The 21588-nt window shown below is 33.4% G+C and overlaps 1 protein-coding gene across 1 annotated transcript in view; it reads left to right on the top strand.

Moving 5' to 3' along the window:
- Positions 1 to 21588, top strand: part of LOC127545231 (phospholipid-transporting ATPase ABCA3-like) — a gene marked incomplete at its 5' end in the record, with an annotated part of 212762 nt that overhangs the window by 51300 nt on the left and 139874 nt on the right. Inside the window, 4 exons of the mRNA XM_051972378.1 lie at positions 4305 to 4564; positions 8405 to 8521; positions 8885 to 9002; positions 10319 to 10492. Of these exons, the coding sequence (XP_051828338.1) occupies positions 4305 to 4564; positions 8405 to 8521; positions 8885 to 9002; positions 10319 to 10492 (669 nt within the window). The remainder of the gene's footprint in view (positions 1 to 4304; positions 4565 to 8404; positions 8522 to 8884; positions 9003 to 10318; positions 10493 to 21588) is intronic.

Genomic DNA, 21588 nt, shown 5'->3' with positions numbered 1-21588 from the left:
GATAGTTAACCTCTCAGCCCTATAGAGGGGGAAGGAATTTGTGACCAAAGAAGAACTAGAGATTATTATTGATCACCAAATAGGAAATTTTGATTATATTAAATTAAAAAACTTTTGTACAAACAAAACTGATGCAAACAAGATTAGAAGAGAAGCAATAAACTGGGAAAACATTTCTTACAATTAAAGGTTCTCATAAAGGCCTCATTTCCAAAATATATAGAGAATTGACTCTATAAGAAATCAAGCCATTCCCTAATTGATAAATCGTCAAAGGATATGAACAGACATTTTCAGATGAAGAAACTGAAACTATTTCTAGCCATATGAAAAGATGTTCCAAGTCATTATTAATCAGAAATGCAAATTAAGACAATTCTGAGATACCACTACATACCTGTCAGATTGGGTAAGATGACAGGAAAAGATAATGATGAATGTTGGAGGGGATGCGGGAAAACTGGGACACTGATACATTGTTGGTGGAATTGTGAATACATCCAGCCATTCTGGAGGGCAATTTGGAACTATGCTCAAAAAGTTATCAAACTGTGCATATACCCTTTGATCCAGCAGTGTTTCTACTGGGCTTATAGCCCAAAGAGATCTTAAAGAAGGGAAAGGGACCTGTATGTGCCAAAATGTTTGCGGCAACCCTTTTTGTAGTGGCTAGAAACTAGAAATTGAATGGATTCCCATCAACTGGTGAATGGATGAATAAATTGTGGTATATAAATGTTATGAAATATTGTTGTGTAAGAAATGACCAGCAGGAAGATTTCAGAAAGGCCTGGAGAGAATTACATGAACTGATGCTGAGTAAAATGATCAGGACCAGTAGATCATTATATACTTCAACAACAATACTTTATGATGATCAATTCTGATGGATGTGGCTTTCTTCAACAATGAGACGAGCCAAATCAGTTCCAATTGTTCAATAATGAATAGAACCAGTTATACCCAGCAAAGGAACTCTGGTAAATGAGTGTGAACCACGACATCGCATTTCCAATCCCTACGTTTTTATCTGCTTGCTTTTTTGATTTCCTTCTCAGGTTAATTTTACCTTATTTCAAAGTCCGATTATTCTTGTGCAGCAAGAAAATGTATAAATATGTATACATATATTGCATTTAACATATACTTTAGCTTATTTGACATGTATTGATTAGTCTACCAATCTAGGGCAGGGGATGGAGGGAAGGAGGGGAAAAGTTGGAACAGAAGGTTTTGCAAGAGTCAATGCTGAAAAATTACTCATGCATATATCTTGTAAATAAAAAGCTATAATAGTAAAATAAAATAAAATAACTATAGACAAAATAAAATACTTGGTTGTCTACCTACCAAGACAAACCCAAGAACCATATGAACACAATTCCAAAACACTTCCTCATAAATAAAGTCAGATCTAAATAATTGGAAAAATGTCAATTGGTCATGGGTAGACTGAGCTAATATAATAAAAATGACACTTCTGCCTAAATTAATCTACTTATTCAGTGCCATACTAATCAAACTACCAAAAATTATTTTATAGAACTAGAAAAAAATAATAACAAAATTCATCTGGAAGAACAAAAGATCAAGAATATCAAGGGAATTAATTTTAAAAATGCAAAGGATGATGGCTTAGGACTACCAAACCTAAAACTATATTATAAAGCAGCAGTCATCAAAACCATTTGGTACTAAGAAATAGAGTGTTAAGGGGCAGCTAAGTTGGTCTAGTGGATAGAGCACCAGCCCTGAAATCAGGAGGACCTGAGCTCACATCTGGCCTCAGACACTAACACTTCCTGGCTGTGTGACCCTGGGCAAGTCACTTTACCCCAATTGCCTCAGCAAAAAAAAAAGAAATAGAGTAGTGGATCAGTGAAATAGATTAAATATATGACACAATAATCAAGGCGTACAGCGATCTAGTTTTTGATATATTCCAAACTCCAGCTTCTGGAATAAGAACTCAATATTTGATAAAAATTGCTAGGAAAACTAGAAAATAATATGTCAGAGACTTGGCATAGACCTGCATCTCACATCCCATACCAAAATAAGGTCAAAATAAGTACATGATTTGGGCATAAAAGATGATATCATAAACAAATTAGGAGAGCAAGAGATAATTTACTTATCAGATCTTTGGAGAAGGGAGGAAATTTATGACCAAAGAAGAACTAGAGAACAATGTGAAGGGTAAAATGGACAGTTTTTAGTACATTAAATAAAAAGGTTTTGCACAAATAAAACCAACAGAAATAGGATTAAAAGAGAAGTACAAAGCTGGGAAACAATCTTAATAGCCAGTGTTTCTAATAAAGATCTAATTTTTAAAATATATAAAGAACCGTGTCAAATGTATAAAAATACAAATCATTCCCCAATTGATAAATATCCAAAAGATATGAACAGACAAATTTCAGACAAAGAAGTTAAAGCTATCCCTAGTCATATGAAAAAATGCTCTAAATCACTATTGATTAGAGAAATGCAAATTAAAACAACCCTGAGGTACCACCTCATATTCTCAGATTGGCTAGGATTGACAGGAAAAGATAATGGTAAATGTTGGTGGCAATGTGGAGAAACTGGGACACTGATGCATTATTGATAGAGTTCCATCCTTTATGATGGAAAAGGACCCACATGTGTGAAAATGTTTGTAGATGCTCTTTTTCTGGTGGTAAAGAATTGGAAAATGAGTAGGTGCCTATCAATTGGGGAATGGCTAAATAAGTTATGGTATGTGAAGGTAATAGAAAATTTTTGTTTTATAAAACGTGACAAGCTGATTTTAGAAAAGCTTGGAAAGATTTATACAAGCTGATGCTGAGTGAAACAAGCAGAATCAGAAATACGCTATGCAATAATAGAAAAAGGTAGACGATCTGGCAAAAGATTAAATGCTGTAAACATTAGATAATTGTCAATGAAGAGAAAAATTTGGTACTATTAATTATTAAAATAATTTTGGTTTACAAATTAAAAAAAAGAAATACATTGTACACAAAAACAAGAAGAATGTGCAATGATCAACTATGAAAGACTTGGTTCTTCTCAGCAGTTCAGTGATCAGGCAATTCCAATAGACTTTGGACAGAAAATGACATCTGCATTCAGAAAAACAATTAAGACTGAATGTAAATCAACACATCCTATGTTCACTTCTTTTTTCTGTTTTTTTATTTTTAATCTCTTTCATGATTTTTCCTTTTAGTTCTGATTTTTCACTCCCAATATTATTCATAAACAAATGTGTACTAAAATAAATAAAAAATTTTAAAAAGAGTATGACCCAGATTTTTGGATAAGACCAGTCTTTAAAAATGTACACATACACACACAGCTACAGATGTGCTGTAAATGTTTGTTAGAAGGGTTTTGTATTTCTTTTTTACATTTTGGGTTGAAGAGGTGGGAGATTAAACTAATTTCCCTTACTGAAAAAAAAATGTTCAGAATAAAAAAAGAAATTGCACCAAAGAAAATGTATTACCATCTTCCTTGCTATTACATCCTAAGGAACACTGGAAGTTTCAATCTGACATAAGTGAAATAACCTTTATGTACTGAACTCTAGAGAAAAGGGACTCAATGTTTTTTTTCTGTTTCCAAGGTTTAACACAGTGCTTTTCACTTAGAAAGCACTTAATAAATACTTATTCATTTTTTCATTCATTCATGGGGAATGGAAAACATAATCTCAGAAAGATGTAGTCTCAGAAAGAGTGTTGTGAGGAACAGCAAAAAGGCCAGTTTGGCTGGGCCATAGGATTTGTGAAGAGAACATAATGTATAATTAGGCCAGAATGTTGGACAGCAACCGGCTTATAAAAGATTTTAAATGTTTTATATTATGGAAAGAAAATAGAAGTGACTGACTTTGATGTCAGAGAACTCAGGTTCAAGTTTTACCTCTCTACCTTGACTCCTTGAGAAAATCACTTAATTTCACTTTTATAAAATTGGGGATTGAAAATATCCTCTAAAATTATTTTCTGTGCTATTTTACATACTATAAGAATTATGACATGGAGATAACTTTTATATCTCAGTTCTTTTATGTTCTCTAATGAAAAATACCATTAGGTGAGATGCTTTTCAACCTTTTGTGCTGCACATCTTTATTATAGTGAAGAGAATACCATCTCACTTAATCTCTCTGAACCTGTTTATTTATACAACAGGGAACACTTCACAAGGTTTTTATAAGCATTATAATAGAAATGTGAAGGGTTTGCAAGATCTAAAACATTACATAGATAAGGTTTTGTTAATATTTTTTCTCTTTCCTTATTTAGGATATTTTGCTGAAGGGTTCCTGACGATACAGCATGCTATTGATAAAGCTATAATGCGATACCATGCAAAAAATACTGCAAGAGATTTGTTTAATACCACCTCTGTTTTTATAAGGAGGTTCCCATTTCCAGTTTCTTCTGCTGATAATTTCTATGTTATTTTCATCTTTTTTCTTCCCTTAACAATTATAATAGTTTTCTCCGTGATCATACTCAATGTGATCCGTTTTGTCATGTTGGAAAAGGAAAGTATGCTGAAGGTAAATACTACTTGTATTTGAATTAAAATTACTAATAAATAGAATGCTGTGGAGTGTTGGAAATAGAACGAAATTTGCATGGGACTTGAGAGGCCATCTAATCTAATGTATACATGACCAAGAATCCCTTGTACAAGCATCTCCAATAGATAGTCATATACCCTGTGATCAAGGAGCTACAGTGAGTGGAAACATATCACTATCTCATTTTGTGATAAATATAAATTTATGAAGATTTGTAAAGTTGTAATCAAAATAACATCTGCCTCTGAAACTTCCTGTCATTGCTTCTATTTGTGTTCTCTGGAGTCAATTAGAACAAGTTTAATCAGTTTTCTATATGACACCCCTTCATATACTTGAAGACCATCATGTCCTCCTTAAGTCTTCTCTTATCCAGATTAAGTGTTACCTGTTCCCTCAATTCATCCTTTTTCAGCATTTTTTTTTTTTTTTTTAGTTCTTTTGTCATCCTGGCTATATGCTTCTAATTTTGTATGTCTTTACTAAAATGTAATCTAGAACTGAATACAATAGTCTAAATGTGGACTCAGTATAAAATGCATCATTTCTAGACCTGTTTCATTCTGGATACTTTGCCTTTTTTAATGCAGACTTGCACAACATCAGCTTTTTTGGTTACTATGTCTTACTATTAATTTATATTTATTTAGTTGCTATCTGCAAAAATAACTCCCCCAAAACTTGAGTTCCTTTTCATAGGAAAAGCCATATCCTCTGTCCTTCACTTTTTGCAGTTGATTATGTTGAATCCAATTATAGAATGTCATATTTATCCCTATGAAATTTGTTTGATTCTCCTATTCTTTCTTTCTTTTCTTTTAAAAATGAGACAGAATTTGCCTTTTGCTAGTTCTGTAATGCTTCTCCTATTCTCTTTTCTTTTCCTTTTTTTTTTTTTTACTGAGACAATTGGGATTAAGTGACTTGCCCAGGGTCACAGAACTAGGCAGTATTAAGTGTCTAAGGCCAGATTTGAATTTAGGTCCTTCTGACTTCAGGGCTGGTGCTCTATCCACCACACCACCTAGCTGCTCCCCCTACTTCTTTCCCATCTAAAGATGGTTCTTCCATACCTAAGAGGAAATTTTCTTGAATTTGTCACTACAGTATTAGTTGTCTTTGTATTGCCTGGAGATTTGAAGTTCATGTCATCTATACTGTCATTCCTGTAAGTCACTGCTAAAAATGTTGAATCATTTGGGGCCAAAGATAGACCCCATACTCAGCTGGTGACCTTCTTCTAGGCTGACACTGACTCATTAAAATGACTTTTCTTTAGCTCTGATCATTGCATTACAAATCTACTTAAATCTACTACCATCCAATCTGTGTCTCTACATCTCAACCACAAGGATATCCTTTAAAAGATTGAGTGAAAAAAAAAAAACATAGTTTCATCAAGAGTAGTTAATACCTTTCAAATCTTATAATTGCTTTTTAACAACATTATTAAAAATAGAACAGATATGTAATAGTTATGTGATGCTTAAATCTAATTATATCTATTGTATTTGCCTGATTTACTTTTAATTATTCTGTCCAAAAAAGAAATGAGGTTAGCCAAGACTGACCCATTCTTGAAAGAGCTGTGCTAGTTTTTAGTGGTCAGTGTTCCTTTTTTTAATAATGTGTTCATAACTTTGGCAGGCATCACAGACCAGCTACTACCTCTTTCTTTCTTTCTTTCTTTTTTTTTAAATGAGACAGAATTTGCCTTTTGCTAGTTCTGTAATGCTTCTATTCTTTCTTTCTTTTTTTAAAAAATGAGACAGAATTTGCCTTTTGCTAGTTCTGTAATGCTTCTCCTATTCTCTTTTCTTTTCCTTTTTTTTTACTGAGACAATTGGGATTAAGTGACTTGCTCAGGGTCACAGAACCTAGGCAGTGTTAAGTGTCTGAGGCCAGATTTGAATTTAGGTCCTTCTGACTTCAGGGCTGGTGCTCTATCCACCACACCACCTAGCTGCTCCCTCTACTTCTTTCCCATCTAAAGATCACTTTCATTGGAAGAAGAAACAGAAGAAACTAAATGCTTTCCAATAGTTCATTATTATATCATCCACCTCAAGTCGATTCTCTTTTTTGAAAATCTTGTCTCCTAGCACTCAAACCAATTTTTCATTTATTTTCAATATTTCCTATGTGGCCATTTTGTTCTTTTATGCTTCTAAATGCTCCTTAATACCTGAGTTAAATCCCTATTACCTAATAACTTTACATTTTGGAACTCTGAACTCATTCCTGAATCAAGTTGCTTTAAGATATTTTCAAGCTATATAGGTCTGTGATTATTGGTGTTTGAGGGCATCTCCTTTTGTCCCACAAAGAATTAAATATGCTTCTAGGCAAAAATTTGCTTTAAAAATTAGTTACATAATTCCTGTTTACCTACCTGATTTACTCCAAAGCATTAACCTTAAAGTTTAGGAGCAGAAACTCGAGCATCCTAATTTATATGAGTAGGCCAGAAGGAATATGTAATATCTAAACCTTTAAAAACTCTCTCTCTCTCTCTCTGTGTCTGTCTATGTGTGCATATGTCTGTGTGTATGTATGTGATATATATATATATATTTTACTTATGTCACTTCTTAGGTTAATTTTTATCTAAAGCATATCATTATACATTATATTTGAAAATATACTTCAAGGGTCTGCTTTCTTGTTCAATTTTTTTTAATTTAATGAACAAATCCATATTTATCTAATTCATGACATCAGTGTTTTATATAATTATATGCCTCATATGGCCTTTGTCTTTCTCATCTGAAGAATTCTGATTTTTTTTTTCAGTTCTCCTGTAAGGAACTTTTTAAAAAGAAAAACTTATTATTTATTTTAAATATTAATTTAAAAAAATTTGAGTTCTGAATTCTCTCCTCTATTCCTTTCACCATCCATTGACAAAGCAAGCAATATGATATCAGTTATTCACGTGAAATCATGCAAAGCATATTTCAAAAGTAAAGCGAGAAAAAGTGAAAAAAATATATTCCAGTTTGCTTTTGGAGAGTTCATCAGTTCTCTCTCCAGAGGCAAATAGCATTTTTCATCAGAATTACCTTGGATCATTGTATTGATCAGAATAGCTAAATCACAGTTGATCATTAATATAGTTTTGCTGCTACTATGTATAATGTTCTCTTGATTCTACTCATTTCACTTTGCATCAAGTCAACTTGGACCTTCCCGGGTTTTTCTGAAACCATTCTCCTCATCATTTCTTGTAGCCCTGTGTTTCTTATTCTACCATGATGATCTTGTAAACCTTTGATTACTTTAGCGAAAAAAAAGTATGCAAAGAACTAAAAACTATCATAACCATAATGTAATTATATTAGCATAACAGAAAAATAATTCACATAATTAAATGCTACAGAATTATCATACATAGATATATTAAAATGTTATAGCCTCATAAGTATGCAATAAAATATGTCTCTCATATTCCACTTAAAACAAATATTGTTTTCATTTCACTTATCAACCAATACTTAAATAATGTTTGTTACATTTAAAACATGAAATATTTCTATTATTAGTAATTTCTGAAAACATATGGTTCAGGAAGATCACTTTTTAAATCTTCTTATAAGATTCCCTTTCTACTTACATCCTAGTTTTAGTATTTTTTACTGATTGGGGTAAAATTGGACACCATAAAACAAGCATCATAGACTTTTTGAGAAGCTAATGTAAGAAGTAAAGAAAAAGTACCTTTAATGCACTCCTTGATAATGATTATTGAATAGTTTTCTGTCTATGTACTAAAGTTAGCTTTGTCACATCCCTTTTGTCTTTTTTGGCTTTTAACAGGAGTACCTCTGCATAACGGGAATGAGCAATCTGTTGCTCTGGAGTTCCTATTTCTTCACATATTTCATGTTTTTTCTTTTTATCATCATTGTGCTGACTCTGATATTGCTAGTCAAGGCAAGTGTATGGTGTTTTATGTTTGGTGGTGGTGGTGGTGGTTTTTTTAATTTCACTGAGGAAGAGAGTGGAAGTCTTAACCTTATTGCTGAGTGGGAGATGTTACATTATTAAACAGAAAATGAAGCAACATTGTAGTTGTAGTTGTAGTGAAGCAACATGAAGTAGCATCAAAGTGGCAGGTGGTATATATGTGAGCCTTTAGTAATATCCCCTTTTATTGTAGGTCAGTCAGTGAATAGCTTATTAATTGTTTTAGTGATACTACTATATTTAATAATCTATTTCCTTGTCCCATTTGATTTTGTTTTCTTCTAAATCATATTTATATGACTAAATTGACATTTGAATGTCTCATGGTAGATTGTAAACCTGCCAATAATCATCTACAGTGAAGGATCTTTGGTGTTTTTCTTTTTGATGTGCTCTGCCATTGTTTCCATATTCTTCAGCTTCATGATCAGCACATTCTTCAGCAAAAGTAAGAAGGGACTATTTTCTTTTTTTTATTTTTATATCTACCACTGCTTAACTCGAGATAAGTACTTAATAAATGTTTGTTAAATTGAGATTTTTTGTTATTATTGTGATTATGTCCTTGAAGAGTTTATTGAAAAAAGGGACCATTTTCAGAAATACAACAGTAACTACATTTTTTGAAGAAAGATTAAGCAATTTAAAATCCTATTTCCTAGTAACTTCTAAATGAAATTTTTTGGATGTACATAAGAGAAGTATATGTCAGGCATATAGTATAAATATGCAAGTCCAGACTATAAAGTCATGAACTACTGATGAGATTAGGATTCCTGGTGGTCAGAGAGTTAAATGATGAGGTTAATGGCAGGTTCGGGGTTCAGGGAACCAAATGAAGAGGTTTGGATCTCCTAAATCCCCTTAGGATTCGGGGCAGGGCAGGGACTTGTAGGAACCCCTTTTTGACAGTGCAGAGGTCCTTCTTACCAATCTGAAAAGCTAGACTGATAAAAAGAAGTTTATTATTGGCATTTGGGAAGTCAGCCTTTGTTATGCATGAATAGAAAGACTGAATTCCTTAGTAGCAAGGTCCCAGCACAGAAGTAAAATTTCTAGTAGAGAAATCCCGACAGAGAGGTATAAAACCTCATTAGGGAAATGGGTAAGGAAGATAAAGAGAGGGTAACGCTGAAGAGAATATCATTTCGGTGGGCAGAGGTTTGCTGCTATGCAGGCAGTAGGGAGGCAGAGAGAGATGGAAGACAAGTGAGAAAGTGGGGATGATAGAGGGAGCCATCTGATGGAAAAGTTAGAATAGAATAGGATTGCTTTTTTATGTGAAAAATTAGCTTTAGTGACAGGAAAGGTTATTATGTGGAAAGATTAGCTTTTTGGTGCAGCAGGAATGAAAGAGGAGATAGTGGCAGGAGGTATATGGCCATATGAGGTGAAGAAGAGGAAAGGAGAAAGAAAGCACTGTCAGTGAATGCCAGCTCTGTGAATCTAAGATTTCTTTCTACATAATGTTGCACTTTGAGAATTTCTCTTACTGTTCAGATTTTAATTCATAAATAGGCATTCAAAAGAAAACTTCCATGAACATAATTATTTGTCCTGTTTAAATTGTGAAAGTTTGTAATCTTTTGGTCTAGAAGAGCAATTCTTAGAAAAAGTTTCCATCAGTTTTTATGAATTAAGGATTTGATGGCTACATAAACACTTTGGTTATATAAATGCCTTACTGGGACAGAAAAAGGGGTCTGTGCTTTAAGTTATTACATATTATTTAATGATTGCTGTTTTTCCTCTCCAAATTTCTAGCCACTACAGCTGTTGCTTTAGGAGGTTTCCTCTACTTCCTTACCTACCTCCCATATCCTTTCATTCATTCTTACTACAAAATGATGAGTCTCAATAAGAAGCTACTTTCCTGTCTTTTTTCGAATGTTGCAATACTCTTGGGTATTCAGATTCTAATTTCCTCAGAGATTACAGGTAAGCATTCTGCTCCATAACCAACCCTACCCTCTCCCCAGGCATGGCTAGAGATCTTCAAGATTAGGATTGCTTTATTTTTGCATTTATATCCCCAAAGGCAATGTGGCTCAGTAGATCTGAAAGTTAGGAGACCAGGTTCTGCCTCTTAATAGGTTTGTAAATCATTTAAATTCTCTGTGTCCCAGGCCACTTTCTCTGAGAATATAATTTGCTAACCTGCGTTGGCAGTTTCCTCACTTAAGGTTCCCCACATCACCAAAATCAGAGCTCTGGACAAAAATTAACTCCTAATATAGCCCAGTGTCTTTCAAACTGTAGATGTTTGATAAATATTTAAATTGAATTGAATCCTTTTATAATTCTCTCTTTGCTATTTTGATCCCTAGGTACAATTTCTGTCATGATAATGACATCTGTGATTTTATGTAATAATCATGATAATTGAACTTATATCTTGCCTCACAACTTGCATCTTATATAAAAGATTAAGTTCCTGGATTTTTGGTGCTATAATTTATTTAGAGAATGTGCTTTTATTTATTTATTTAAAGAAATTGCTTTTAGTTAGTATATTTGTGTTCAGTATGTTACTTCTATGGAGAACCGTAGGTAGTCCAATCAGTAGATTGAAAGCTTATTATCTTAGATTTAGATTTTTTAAAAATTAAATCTTTTTAAAAGAGGAGTATAGTGTGGTGGAAAGAACCATGGGCTTGGAATGAGGAAGTTGTTTCATTTCCTGGTTTTTTACTCATACTGGTCATTTGACCCGGGAAAATCACTTTTAATTCTCTGTGCCTCAATTTCCTCATCTGAAAATTTAAGATGAAAATATCATCTACAGGTAAAGATTGTTATGAAGAAAGTACTTTATAAAACTTAAAGTCCTACATAAATGTGAGATGTCATTATTAAAATATAATAACCATATGTTCTTTGCTATGTAATGCCCCAGAAACTGAGGCAAGATATAGAGAGTTTTTTATGTTTTATTTGAGAGGGAGAGATTGTGCTGGGGCATGTTGGCCCCATGGCTGATGTCCAAAGCATCCAGCAGCAAATTTGAGTTCTCAATGACATCTAAGCTCGGGTAGCTAAACAAAGGCTGAGGGAGAGGGGGGAAAAGGGAATGTGGAGCCCAAACTCCGGATGAGAGGTAAACTCCAGGCTGGGACCATCAATCCAGTTCTGACCGAACTGGGAGTAGGACCATAAATTCTTACAAATTGCAAGGACTTAAGACTTGTCCAACTTGAGCCAGGAAGTCTGGGACTTAGAGATCCCAATTAGGTCTCTGAGATAGGACATCTGAAGTCTTATCTTCTGGAGTGTCAGCTCTCTACAGCCCTAATTATCTCAGTTCTAATGAGCAGAAAAGGGGCGTTGCAACCAGGGGATTGAGGCAGAACAATTTAAGGAAACTTAGAGAAACTGAGTCAGGACAAAAGGGAGCTATGGCACAACAGCTAAGGACAGAATAAACCTAGCAAGTGCTAGTTTATTTATATTTTCCTGGCATTTCCTGGCAAAGTGAGTTTAAATTGATAAGAGGGGAGGACATGTAGTCAAGATAGTCCATAGAGATCTGACAAGTTATGGAAAAACAGCAGGTGTAACATAGAAGAATATTAGAGGAAATGATCAGTAATTTATAAGAAGTTTCATCAGAAGGATCCAGAAAGAAAGGTACAATAAGATTCATGACTACAGCATAATTCTTGGAAAGTATGCTTTATTCAAGAAGGATAAAATAAAGGGGAGGGGGGGATTGAGGTAGCAGTCTATAGTAAGAAAATTCAGATGGGGAATAAGATCATTTTGGTGACAACAAAGAGAAAAATCAAAGAAAATATTGGTGTGGAACTACAGAGCACCTCTATGCAGAGAATTAAAGGAGTAAACGTGGATAGTTAGGAGATAGCTAGGATGGACCATGAGATAGGATGTGGAACGTATTTGGGTCCGAGGCCAAGTATAAGTGATGTGGCACGTGTATTTGTCCTGGATGACTGATCGGTCATTACATGGTGGTTCTAAATCTGTGTATGGTAACTCATGGTTTCAAGAAGTGTAATAATCCAGAAGGAGAAATGGCACAATACTTATCATGGAGATAGCTAGAATGTGAAACTGGGAACATAGTGGGAAAAAGGCATTTCAGCAGAGGACAAAAGAGTTGCACTGCTGGCAACATTACTTGGAAATCTGGGATTCCAGTAATGGGTCCATCCAGTTCACAAATCAAGACAACAGAAGATAGAGAAAAGGATTCCGGTAAACTTCTTGTAACAACAGAAAGGCCAAAGAAACTTATAGAAGCAAAAAAGTTAAGAACATTAAGGTGTTTGATATTGCCAATGCAGTGGTCAGACTGAAGAAGGAAAAAGAAGTATTATCTAGAGAAGATAAATCAGTTTGTTGGCAGAATAAGAAAGAAAAGACATGGTGATGTACTTTCTGTGCCCCTAGCATTATCTGTCTTCATTTGAAAAACAAAAAAACAAGTATTTTTGGTTTGATCCAGAAAGAAGATGAGCATCTAAGCTCCAAAGTGGACTAGCATGCTTTTTTTGAAAATCTCTCAAGGGCAACTCACTTACTTATCTTAGACAGGGATAATTATATCTTTCTCCCTAAATCTCTTCCACTTTAAAAAAAATTATTTTATTGAATTCATTTGATATTTTTTCTTCTCATTCCTCTACTCAAAAATAAAAGCTTTTAAAAATAAATATGCAGAATTAAACAAAATTAATTTCCATATTATCCAAATATAGGAATGTCCATAAGTGTCTATCTCATCTCTCAGGAAGTAGAGACTATTTTATACTTTTGGTACTGTGAAGTCATGATTGATTATGGGACAGTTTTAAGGAAGAGGAAGGAATTGTTAAGAACTGGCTATCCATAACTGAGTGAATGAAATATACATGGAAAGTAAAACTTTTGCGGATTAAGTGAATAATTATTTGATATTGAATAGAGTCTCAGAACAAGCAAAATGAAGCCAAGGTTTTATAACACTACTTTGTGGATTCTACTTTTATGTCTATGAAATATTTCATGTCCTTCTAATCAGCTGTTTCATGGAAAAGTTATTTAAGTGTTCTCTTTTCTACCTTGATCTACATATTTTATGTGAAAGTGGATTGATTTATTTTATTTTCATGTTATTACTGTGGGGAAGAGTATTCTAGGACTGGTAAAGTAGACTGACACACCTTTTGCTATCTCCTCCCTCTAAAGCAGAACCTGTTCCAATAGAATCTAACATATTCCAAATTAAACAAAGCTTCCAGAAATTTTTCCCAGCTTCATTATGCCTTTGGAAGTCTAGACATAAAATCTAAACATGATGCTGAGATAATTTTGACATTTTTATTTGAAGGCAACTCTTGCACTAATAATCTGGTAAAAAAAAGAAAAGGTCAAAGTGCATTCTTGATGGCCAAATTCTGAACCATCTGAGAGAAATCATTGAAGCAGTGAGTAGTTATAATGGGTAAATTCCAGGACTAGAAAATCTCCAGAATGAAGAGATTTGGGGAATATTGTGGAGGAAGTTCAGAGTGTAACCTGAAATAAGATGAAGCCATATTTGGTTTCAGTATTCTCCTTAAATAGAGAGTCTAAAAGGAATATCTTACAATCTAAGGAAAAGACCACAGGGATAAAGAGTAGTACAATGTGAAGAGAAATAAATATAAAAGCAGAGGTCAAAGTAAAAATAGAATAATTCCTTAAAGAAATTCTACCCCTTCCCCCAAAAAAGTTTGAGAAATGTAGCCAAAAACCAAAACACTCTCATAAAAAAAGAAGAAGAAGAAGAAGAAGAAGAAGAATAGTTTAAGTGTCCCGAAAAAAAATCAATTTTCAAATATCATGGATTTAAAGCTATGAGACAGCCAGATGGCACAACAAATAAAGCAGTGAAACTGGAATCAGGAAGACCTGAGTTCAAATGTAACTCCAGACAACTTACTACCTATATAATCTCAGCAAATTACATAACCATTTGCTGCTTCCTCATTTATAAAATGGGAATAATAATAGTACATATCTTTGATGATTGTTGTGAGAAAAAAAAAGAGTTAATATTTGTAAAGTTCTTTAATAGTCATAAAGCAATATAAATGATATATTTTTTTTAATTTGGAGAAAGCATCACTTAACACCTTATGGCCTCTTCTATAAAAAAGAGATTTCAAAATATGATATTAAAAAAGCAAAATTATATAGGTTTAAAACCAAGATTAGTTTACTTTGCAAAGCTGAGAATAATCCTATAGGGAAAAATCCTATGGAATAGAGAATTTTCAAGTAGTTCAAATAAAAAGATCAAAGTTGTGGAATTTTTAAATTAAAAAAAAAAATCCAGTTGTATAAAGATAAATTTATTTGAGCAATTTAAAGGAGCTATTTGATGATATAATAAGACTAATATTCTTATGGGGGAGAAGAAACAAATGTACCATCAGAGCCTTAATGTCTTTAAAAAATATTGAGGGGAATTATGTAAGAAAACAAGAGGTCTAAAGGGTGGATTGCTTCTTATCCAAAGATCTGAGGAGAGGAAACAAAAAGGAAGTTAAAATGAGGAATATTTTAGTATAGAAAAAAAGAAGAAAGGGTTGGAACTTGGAATTTCTCATAGTTGGGGGATGTTATAAGAATTTACAGATGTGGAAAGGTTTTAGGAAGATGAATGAATCACTCTACCTAAAACAAAGAACAGGAAATTGAAAACACACAAGCACACACATACACACATACAAAAGTAACAAAAATAGAATTTAGTATAGAAAAACATGAAATAATGGACACAGTGAAGATAGTAGTATGCTATGAGCTAAAGGAGTCCAAACTAAACACACATATGCACTACACACACACACACACACACACACACACACACACACACACACACATCTCCCAGTAAAGATTTGAAATCATATCAAAAAAAAGTTAAATAAATTTGAATCAGATGTTAATTTATAAAGACTGCCAGAGTCCTAAAGAAACTTGGATTGTAGATAAAATAAGGTAGGTAGAAAGTGCTACCTCTCAAACAACTAGAGAAATGCTAAGAGCTAGGCCCAAGGAGAGGGTTGCCCCCAATTCCATAGCAACCAAAAAAAGGGAGAAAGGCAGTCAGAAAAAGCACATCCCAAAGTGTGAGGGAATATTCTTAAAACCCCTTTTCAAGCAGGAAAAAAAAGGTTTCAGTGGCAGAACAGTCCAGAAACACTGACCACAGCAGAAAAATGAGCCTGAGGAGCACCCAGACAGGCTAAGCCTGAGTCACTACATGTGACAAGCCCAAGACTTTGCAGAAAGTAGAGCTAAATTTTAGCCACAGTGTTCAGGAAGAAGCAGGTCTTTCCCACACTATCCTAATGAACGGGAACAGAGTTTGATCCAAGCATAATTCCCAGAGACTGAAGATAGTGATATGAAAAAACTAAAGAAAACTATAAAATATATTCAGGAATTCCTCAGACTCAGAGACATCTTAGGGACAAACCCTGAAGAAGAAAGTAACCCTGCAACAAGTCCAAATAAAGTTTTAGAGGGGGACAGTGTCTTAGCTACAAGAATTGTAGAAGTAGCTGGAAGAAATTAAATGAGGTATAAAATGTTAATAGTTGAAAAAGAAAGAATGCGCAAGGAAAACTCCTACTTAGAACAGACATTGAGATACCTTGCTTAAGAAATGACAAACAGAAAACACCAAGTCACTGAGATAACAAATATTAAAACAAAATTATAGTATTTTTAAAATAGGATAAAATATAAGAAATGCAATTTCACAGAAAAAAAAAAAGTGTCCTGAAAATCAGCTCAAGGAAAGAACCTAAGAATTATTGGAATTTTTTGGAGTTTTTTGAAATTGTGATTGATCACATGCCAATAATCATTAATAAGTCTTTCAATATTATCTATACACTATTATTACCATATAAATTGCTCTCCTAATTCTCACTTCACTTTCCATAAACTTATATAAGTCGGGTTTAGGTTTCTCTGACATCATCCTCTTCGTTATTTTTTTCTGTACCATAATAGTATTTCATTGCATTGACATTCCACAAACTGTTCATCCATTTCCCAGTGAATGAGTACCTCCTCAGGTTCCAGTTCTTAGCTACAACAAAAACTTAAAAACATGTGAGTGTTATTTATGTAAATAAGAATAAATATATTCTTAGTTAGAATTTATTTTTCTTAATAGCTATCTTACTTCAGCCTTTCTTTTTATTTCTCTTTTTTTCTTTCCTCCTTTCCCTTATTCCCCCATTGAATGAAATGTATTTCTGTACCCAATTATTTATGAATATATTCTTCCCTCCCAAGGGACCTGTATGTGCCAAAATGTTTGTGGCAGCCCTGTTTGTAGTGCTAGAAACTGGAAATTGAATGGATGCCCATCAATTGGAGAATGGCTGGGTAAATTGTGGTATATGAATGTTATGGAATATTATTGTTCTGTAAGAAATGACCAGCAGGATGAATACAGAGAGGCTTGGAGAGACTTACATGAACTGATGCTAAGTGAAATGAGCAGAACCAGGAGATCATTATACACTTCGACAACGATATTGTATGATGATGTATTCTGATGGAAGTGGATTTCTTTGACAAAGAGACCTAACTCAGTTTCAATTGATAAATGATGGACAGAAACAGCTACACCCAAAGAAAGAACACTGGGAAATGAATGTGAACTATTTGCATTTTTGTTTTTCTTCCCCGGTTATTTTTACCTTCTGAATCCAATTCTCCCTGTGCAACAAGAGAACTGTTCCGTTCTGCAAACATATATTGTATCTAGGATATACTGCAACATATTTAACATATATAGGACTGCTTGCCATCTAGGGGAGGGGGTGGAGGGAGGGAGGGGAAAAATCGGAACAGAAGCGAGTGCAAGTGATAATGTTGTAAAAAAAATTACCCTAGCATGGATTCTGTCAATATAAAGTTATTATAAAATAAAATAAAATATTAAATAAATAAATAGAAAAAACAAACAAACAAAAAGAATATATTCTTCCCTCTTTTGTCCAGTTTAGAATAGAGTAAGGTTCATATGTCAGAAATTCCCTTCCCACCTTCTTACCAATTTATATAGACTTCTATTTGAACACCTAGATTGCATCAAATAATTTCCCCTAACCTTTGTCTCTATTCCCACTACTCCAGTGCTGTATTCCTCTACCTTCATTTTCATTTCCTTGAAAATCATAAAGATATAACAGAAGCACTGTCAAGCCTTCTCTTTAGACAGCCCTGATAATAGTAGAGTTCAGAGGGTAAACATGTATCACCTTCCCCTAGTATAACATAAGCAGCATATGCTTGTTTAGTCCCTTAGGATTATCCATTCATATTTACCTTTTAATGTTTCTCTTAACTCCTATTTTTGCAGTTCATAGTTTCTATGGAACTCTGCTATTTTCCTCAGGAATTCTTGAAAGTCTTCTATTTCATTGAGATTCCATTTTTTCCCCTATAGGATTCCCTTCATTTTTGTTGTATCAGTTATTCTTGATTGCAGAGCTCTATCTTTTGCCTTCTGGAATATTATATTAAAATCTTTTTGCTCCTTTATATCAGGAGTATTATATCAGGAGTACTGCAGTGATCCTGAGTATACTTTTTGAGAACATGATTTTTTTTTTTCTTTCTTCCCGCTTGTAATATTTTTTCCTTTGACTTGGAAATTATGAATTTTGGCTATAGTGATGCTGGGAGTTTCATTTTTAAAAGTTTTTTTTTTCCCCAGAAGAATATCATTGAATTCTTTCTATTCCTACTCTGTTCTTTGATTCTAAGACAACTCAGTAGTTTTCTCTTATAATTTCTCAAAATATGAGGTGTGCTCTTTTATTATTGGTTATGTCTTTCAAGTAGTGCAATGATTTTTTTTGAACCACTGTCATTTCATTATTTTTTAAAAGAATTATTTAAAACTATAAAATAAAAAACAAAATAGAAAAAAGACAGGAAAAGTAAAACAAAACATTGTTATGTGCCCAGCAAAACATCAGGGAGGATTCAAAATATGTAGCCATAAGTTTCCATTATATGAAAGTATATAAAATAAAAAAAAGATTCTATTCATGACTGTTCATCTTGTCTTTGCTTGTTGCCAGTTATTCTTTTGATTTTTGCTGTGCACTTTTTACTTTATTGTTTTTTACACCTTTCATCTCCCTACTTTCCACAAGCAGGCTACAATTAATATTCACATGCACATACATATATCTATACACACACATATACACATACACATACTACATATGCAATTTCATTTCTGCAAATTTGCATCTAAAACTAATAATATGGTTGATATTATGTAGATATCTCTCTTGATTAAATCTTTAAGTTTGACTTTATCTGAGATCAATGATTATTAGCCCCACTTTTTTTTTCCTAATAAATTCTACTCCTGAACTTTGTTGTAATCTTTATATGGGTGTGTGTGTATGTGTGTGTGTGTGTGTGTGTGTGTGTGTGTGTGTGTTTATTTCCCATACTTGCTAATTCTTCTACTTTAATTCTACTCCTTAACTTGCCTTGCTATTAATTAACCTCCCTTCATCTATGGGATCCCTCTCTTATCTTCTCCCCCCACTCTTACCTTCCCTCGAAGTTTTTCTTGTGGAATCACTATTCCATAATCCATATTTATGGATTGATGATCCATAGATTCTTTCAATGCCTATTTTCCTCTTTGGTTCTAGGATATTACAGTAGTTTTCTTTGATGATTTCTTGAAGAATGCTGTCCAAACTTTTTTTGTTATTGAGGCTTTCCTGGATCTATTTTCCAGGTCAATTATTTTTTCAACGAGACATTTTACATTTTCTTCTATTTCTTAATGCTTTTAAGTTTTCTTGACTGATTGTTGATGTTTTATATAGCTTCTATTTGCCCAGATTTAGTTTTTAACGTATAGTTTTCTTCAGTTAGCCTTTGTGTCTCCTTTTCCATTACATTAATTTTACTTTTAAGGTACTTTTTTTCTTCAATTTTTTATTTTTTATTTTTCATTTGACTAGTTGTATTTTTAAGGGATTGATTTCAGTAGTTTTTTTTGTTTTGTTTTGTTTTTTTGCATTTTGTAATGCTGAAGAAACTGAGCAAAACAGAGATGAGAGACCAATTCAATAGTTTATTAAATGGAGAGAGATACTGGAACTAATGGATCCATGTTTGGTCCCAGGGCTAGACTTTTGGTATCAGAGGGCAAGCTTTTTATAGGATAACAAGAACAATGACATAATGGGGGAGGTACTTGGGTGGGGATAACCTAATGGGGGGAGGCCCACAATGGAAGGGAGGTTACTGATGTTCTAATGACATCTAAAATGGATAAACCTTTATCCTGTCAAACATTAAGAAGGAATGTCTATAACCTAAAGATATAAAACCTTTATCTCATCAACCATTTAAGAGGGAATGATTATAGCCTGGGGTTTTGGGGCAGAGCAACTGAGGTAGACCTTTATCTCATCAAACATTAAGAGGGAAAGGTTATAACCTGAGGCAGAATAACTAAATAGGACAACTGTAGAAACTGGGTCACGACATTAAAAAGGGAACTTTGGCACAACAATTTAATGAATTGAATTTTGGGCTCTGTCATTCCACATTCTGTTGAAAGGCTTGGTTACATGTGTTTTTGAAGGGAAATTAGGAGAGTTCAACCAGCTAACTGACTTCACTCTAACCATTTTGGCTCTGCTCCCAGGACTTGTGTAACTAATACTGATCAATACTGATCTCTATTTCTTTTCCAAATTTTAATAATTACCACTTTGTAGTGTAATTTAAATATGTTAGTGCTAAGTCACCTTTCTCTGCTCTGTAAAAATACATTTTGTTCCTTTTTTTAAAACCTTAATAAATAATTATTAGTTTAGTTAGTAGCATTAAATAACTAAATTAATTTTGTAAATATTATCATTTTAATTCTATTGATTCAACTTACCCATTAGGAATTATAGTTCTTCAGTTATTTGGATCTGTCTTTTTTGTGTCAAAAGCATTTTATAATTTTCTAATTTCTCTGTGTTTCTTGCAGGTAGACTTCCAAATATTTTATACTATCTGTATTGCTATTGCTTCTAGTATTAAATATAAACTTCTCTGTTTGACATTTAAGATGCTGCAACCTAGTTTTCCAAAGAACTGATTTATTATTTCCCCATATACATTTTATGTTCCAGCCAGCTATCTGTGTATCTAGAATGCTCTTATTCCTTAACTTCACTTTATAAAAATTCTAGCCTCCTTCAAAGCACCGATCCAATACCACTCTTTCTAGAGTAGGTCATTCCTGATTCCTCTAGTTATTAATGTTTTTTTTTTTCCTTTTCCTGCTCCCCCATTCCAGGAAATTACTTTCTATGTACTCTGTATAAGTCTCATATATACTTGACTGCCTATGTATGGTTTACTCTGAGTAGAAAATCAAGCTCCTTGAAAGTTGGAAATGTTTCATTTTTGTCTTCCAGTGGAGAGAAGCAGTGGCATAGAGTGGATACAGAGATTGTCTTGAAGACAGAAGAAATTGGGTTCAAGACCTATGTTTACTCACATTGACTATATAACCAAGGAAAATCACTTAATCTTTTAGTGCAGATTCAATGTTGACTAGAATTGACAGTATTTTCTCATCTAAGTGTTCCCTATACCTCTAAAATAAATTTTAATCCTGATTTCTAATTTCATTCCTGTCTTGTCATATCTTATGTTGTTCTACCCTATGCTATCCTGTGTTATCCTTTCCTACTCCCTTGTAATCTTTCTTTCACAATCCTGTACCCTGTTTAACTGAATTATATGGCTGTCTTCAAACATTTGATGACTTTAGTGTAGAAGAGAGTTCTGGTTGAACCCAAAGAAAATAATTAGGAAAAGACTAATGAGCAGACATTTAGAGATTGCTTGAGGTTTTGTTCAGGAAAAACCTCTTAATAATCAAACCTCTGAAATTCTGATACCAAGTAGTAGTTGTCCCTCATTTGTGAAGAAGACTAAAATGACAGCACCACATTGGGATCAAGATCAGCAGGTCTGACTGG

This window comes from Antechinus flavipes, chromosome 1, assembly GCF_016432865.1.
Source record: "Antechinus flavipes isolate AdamAnt ecotype Samford, QLD, Australia chromosome 1, AdamAnt_v2, whole genome shotgun sequence".
NCBI classification, from domain to species: domain Eukaryota; kingdom Metazoa; phylum Chordata; class Mammalia; order Dasyuromorphia; family Dasyuridae; genus Antechinus; species Antechinus flavipes.
Note: the sequence above shows the minus strand (reverse complement) of the source record. Positions and strands in the feature narration are given on the sequence as shown.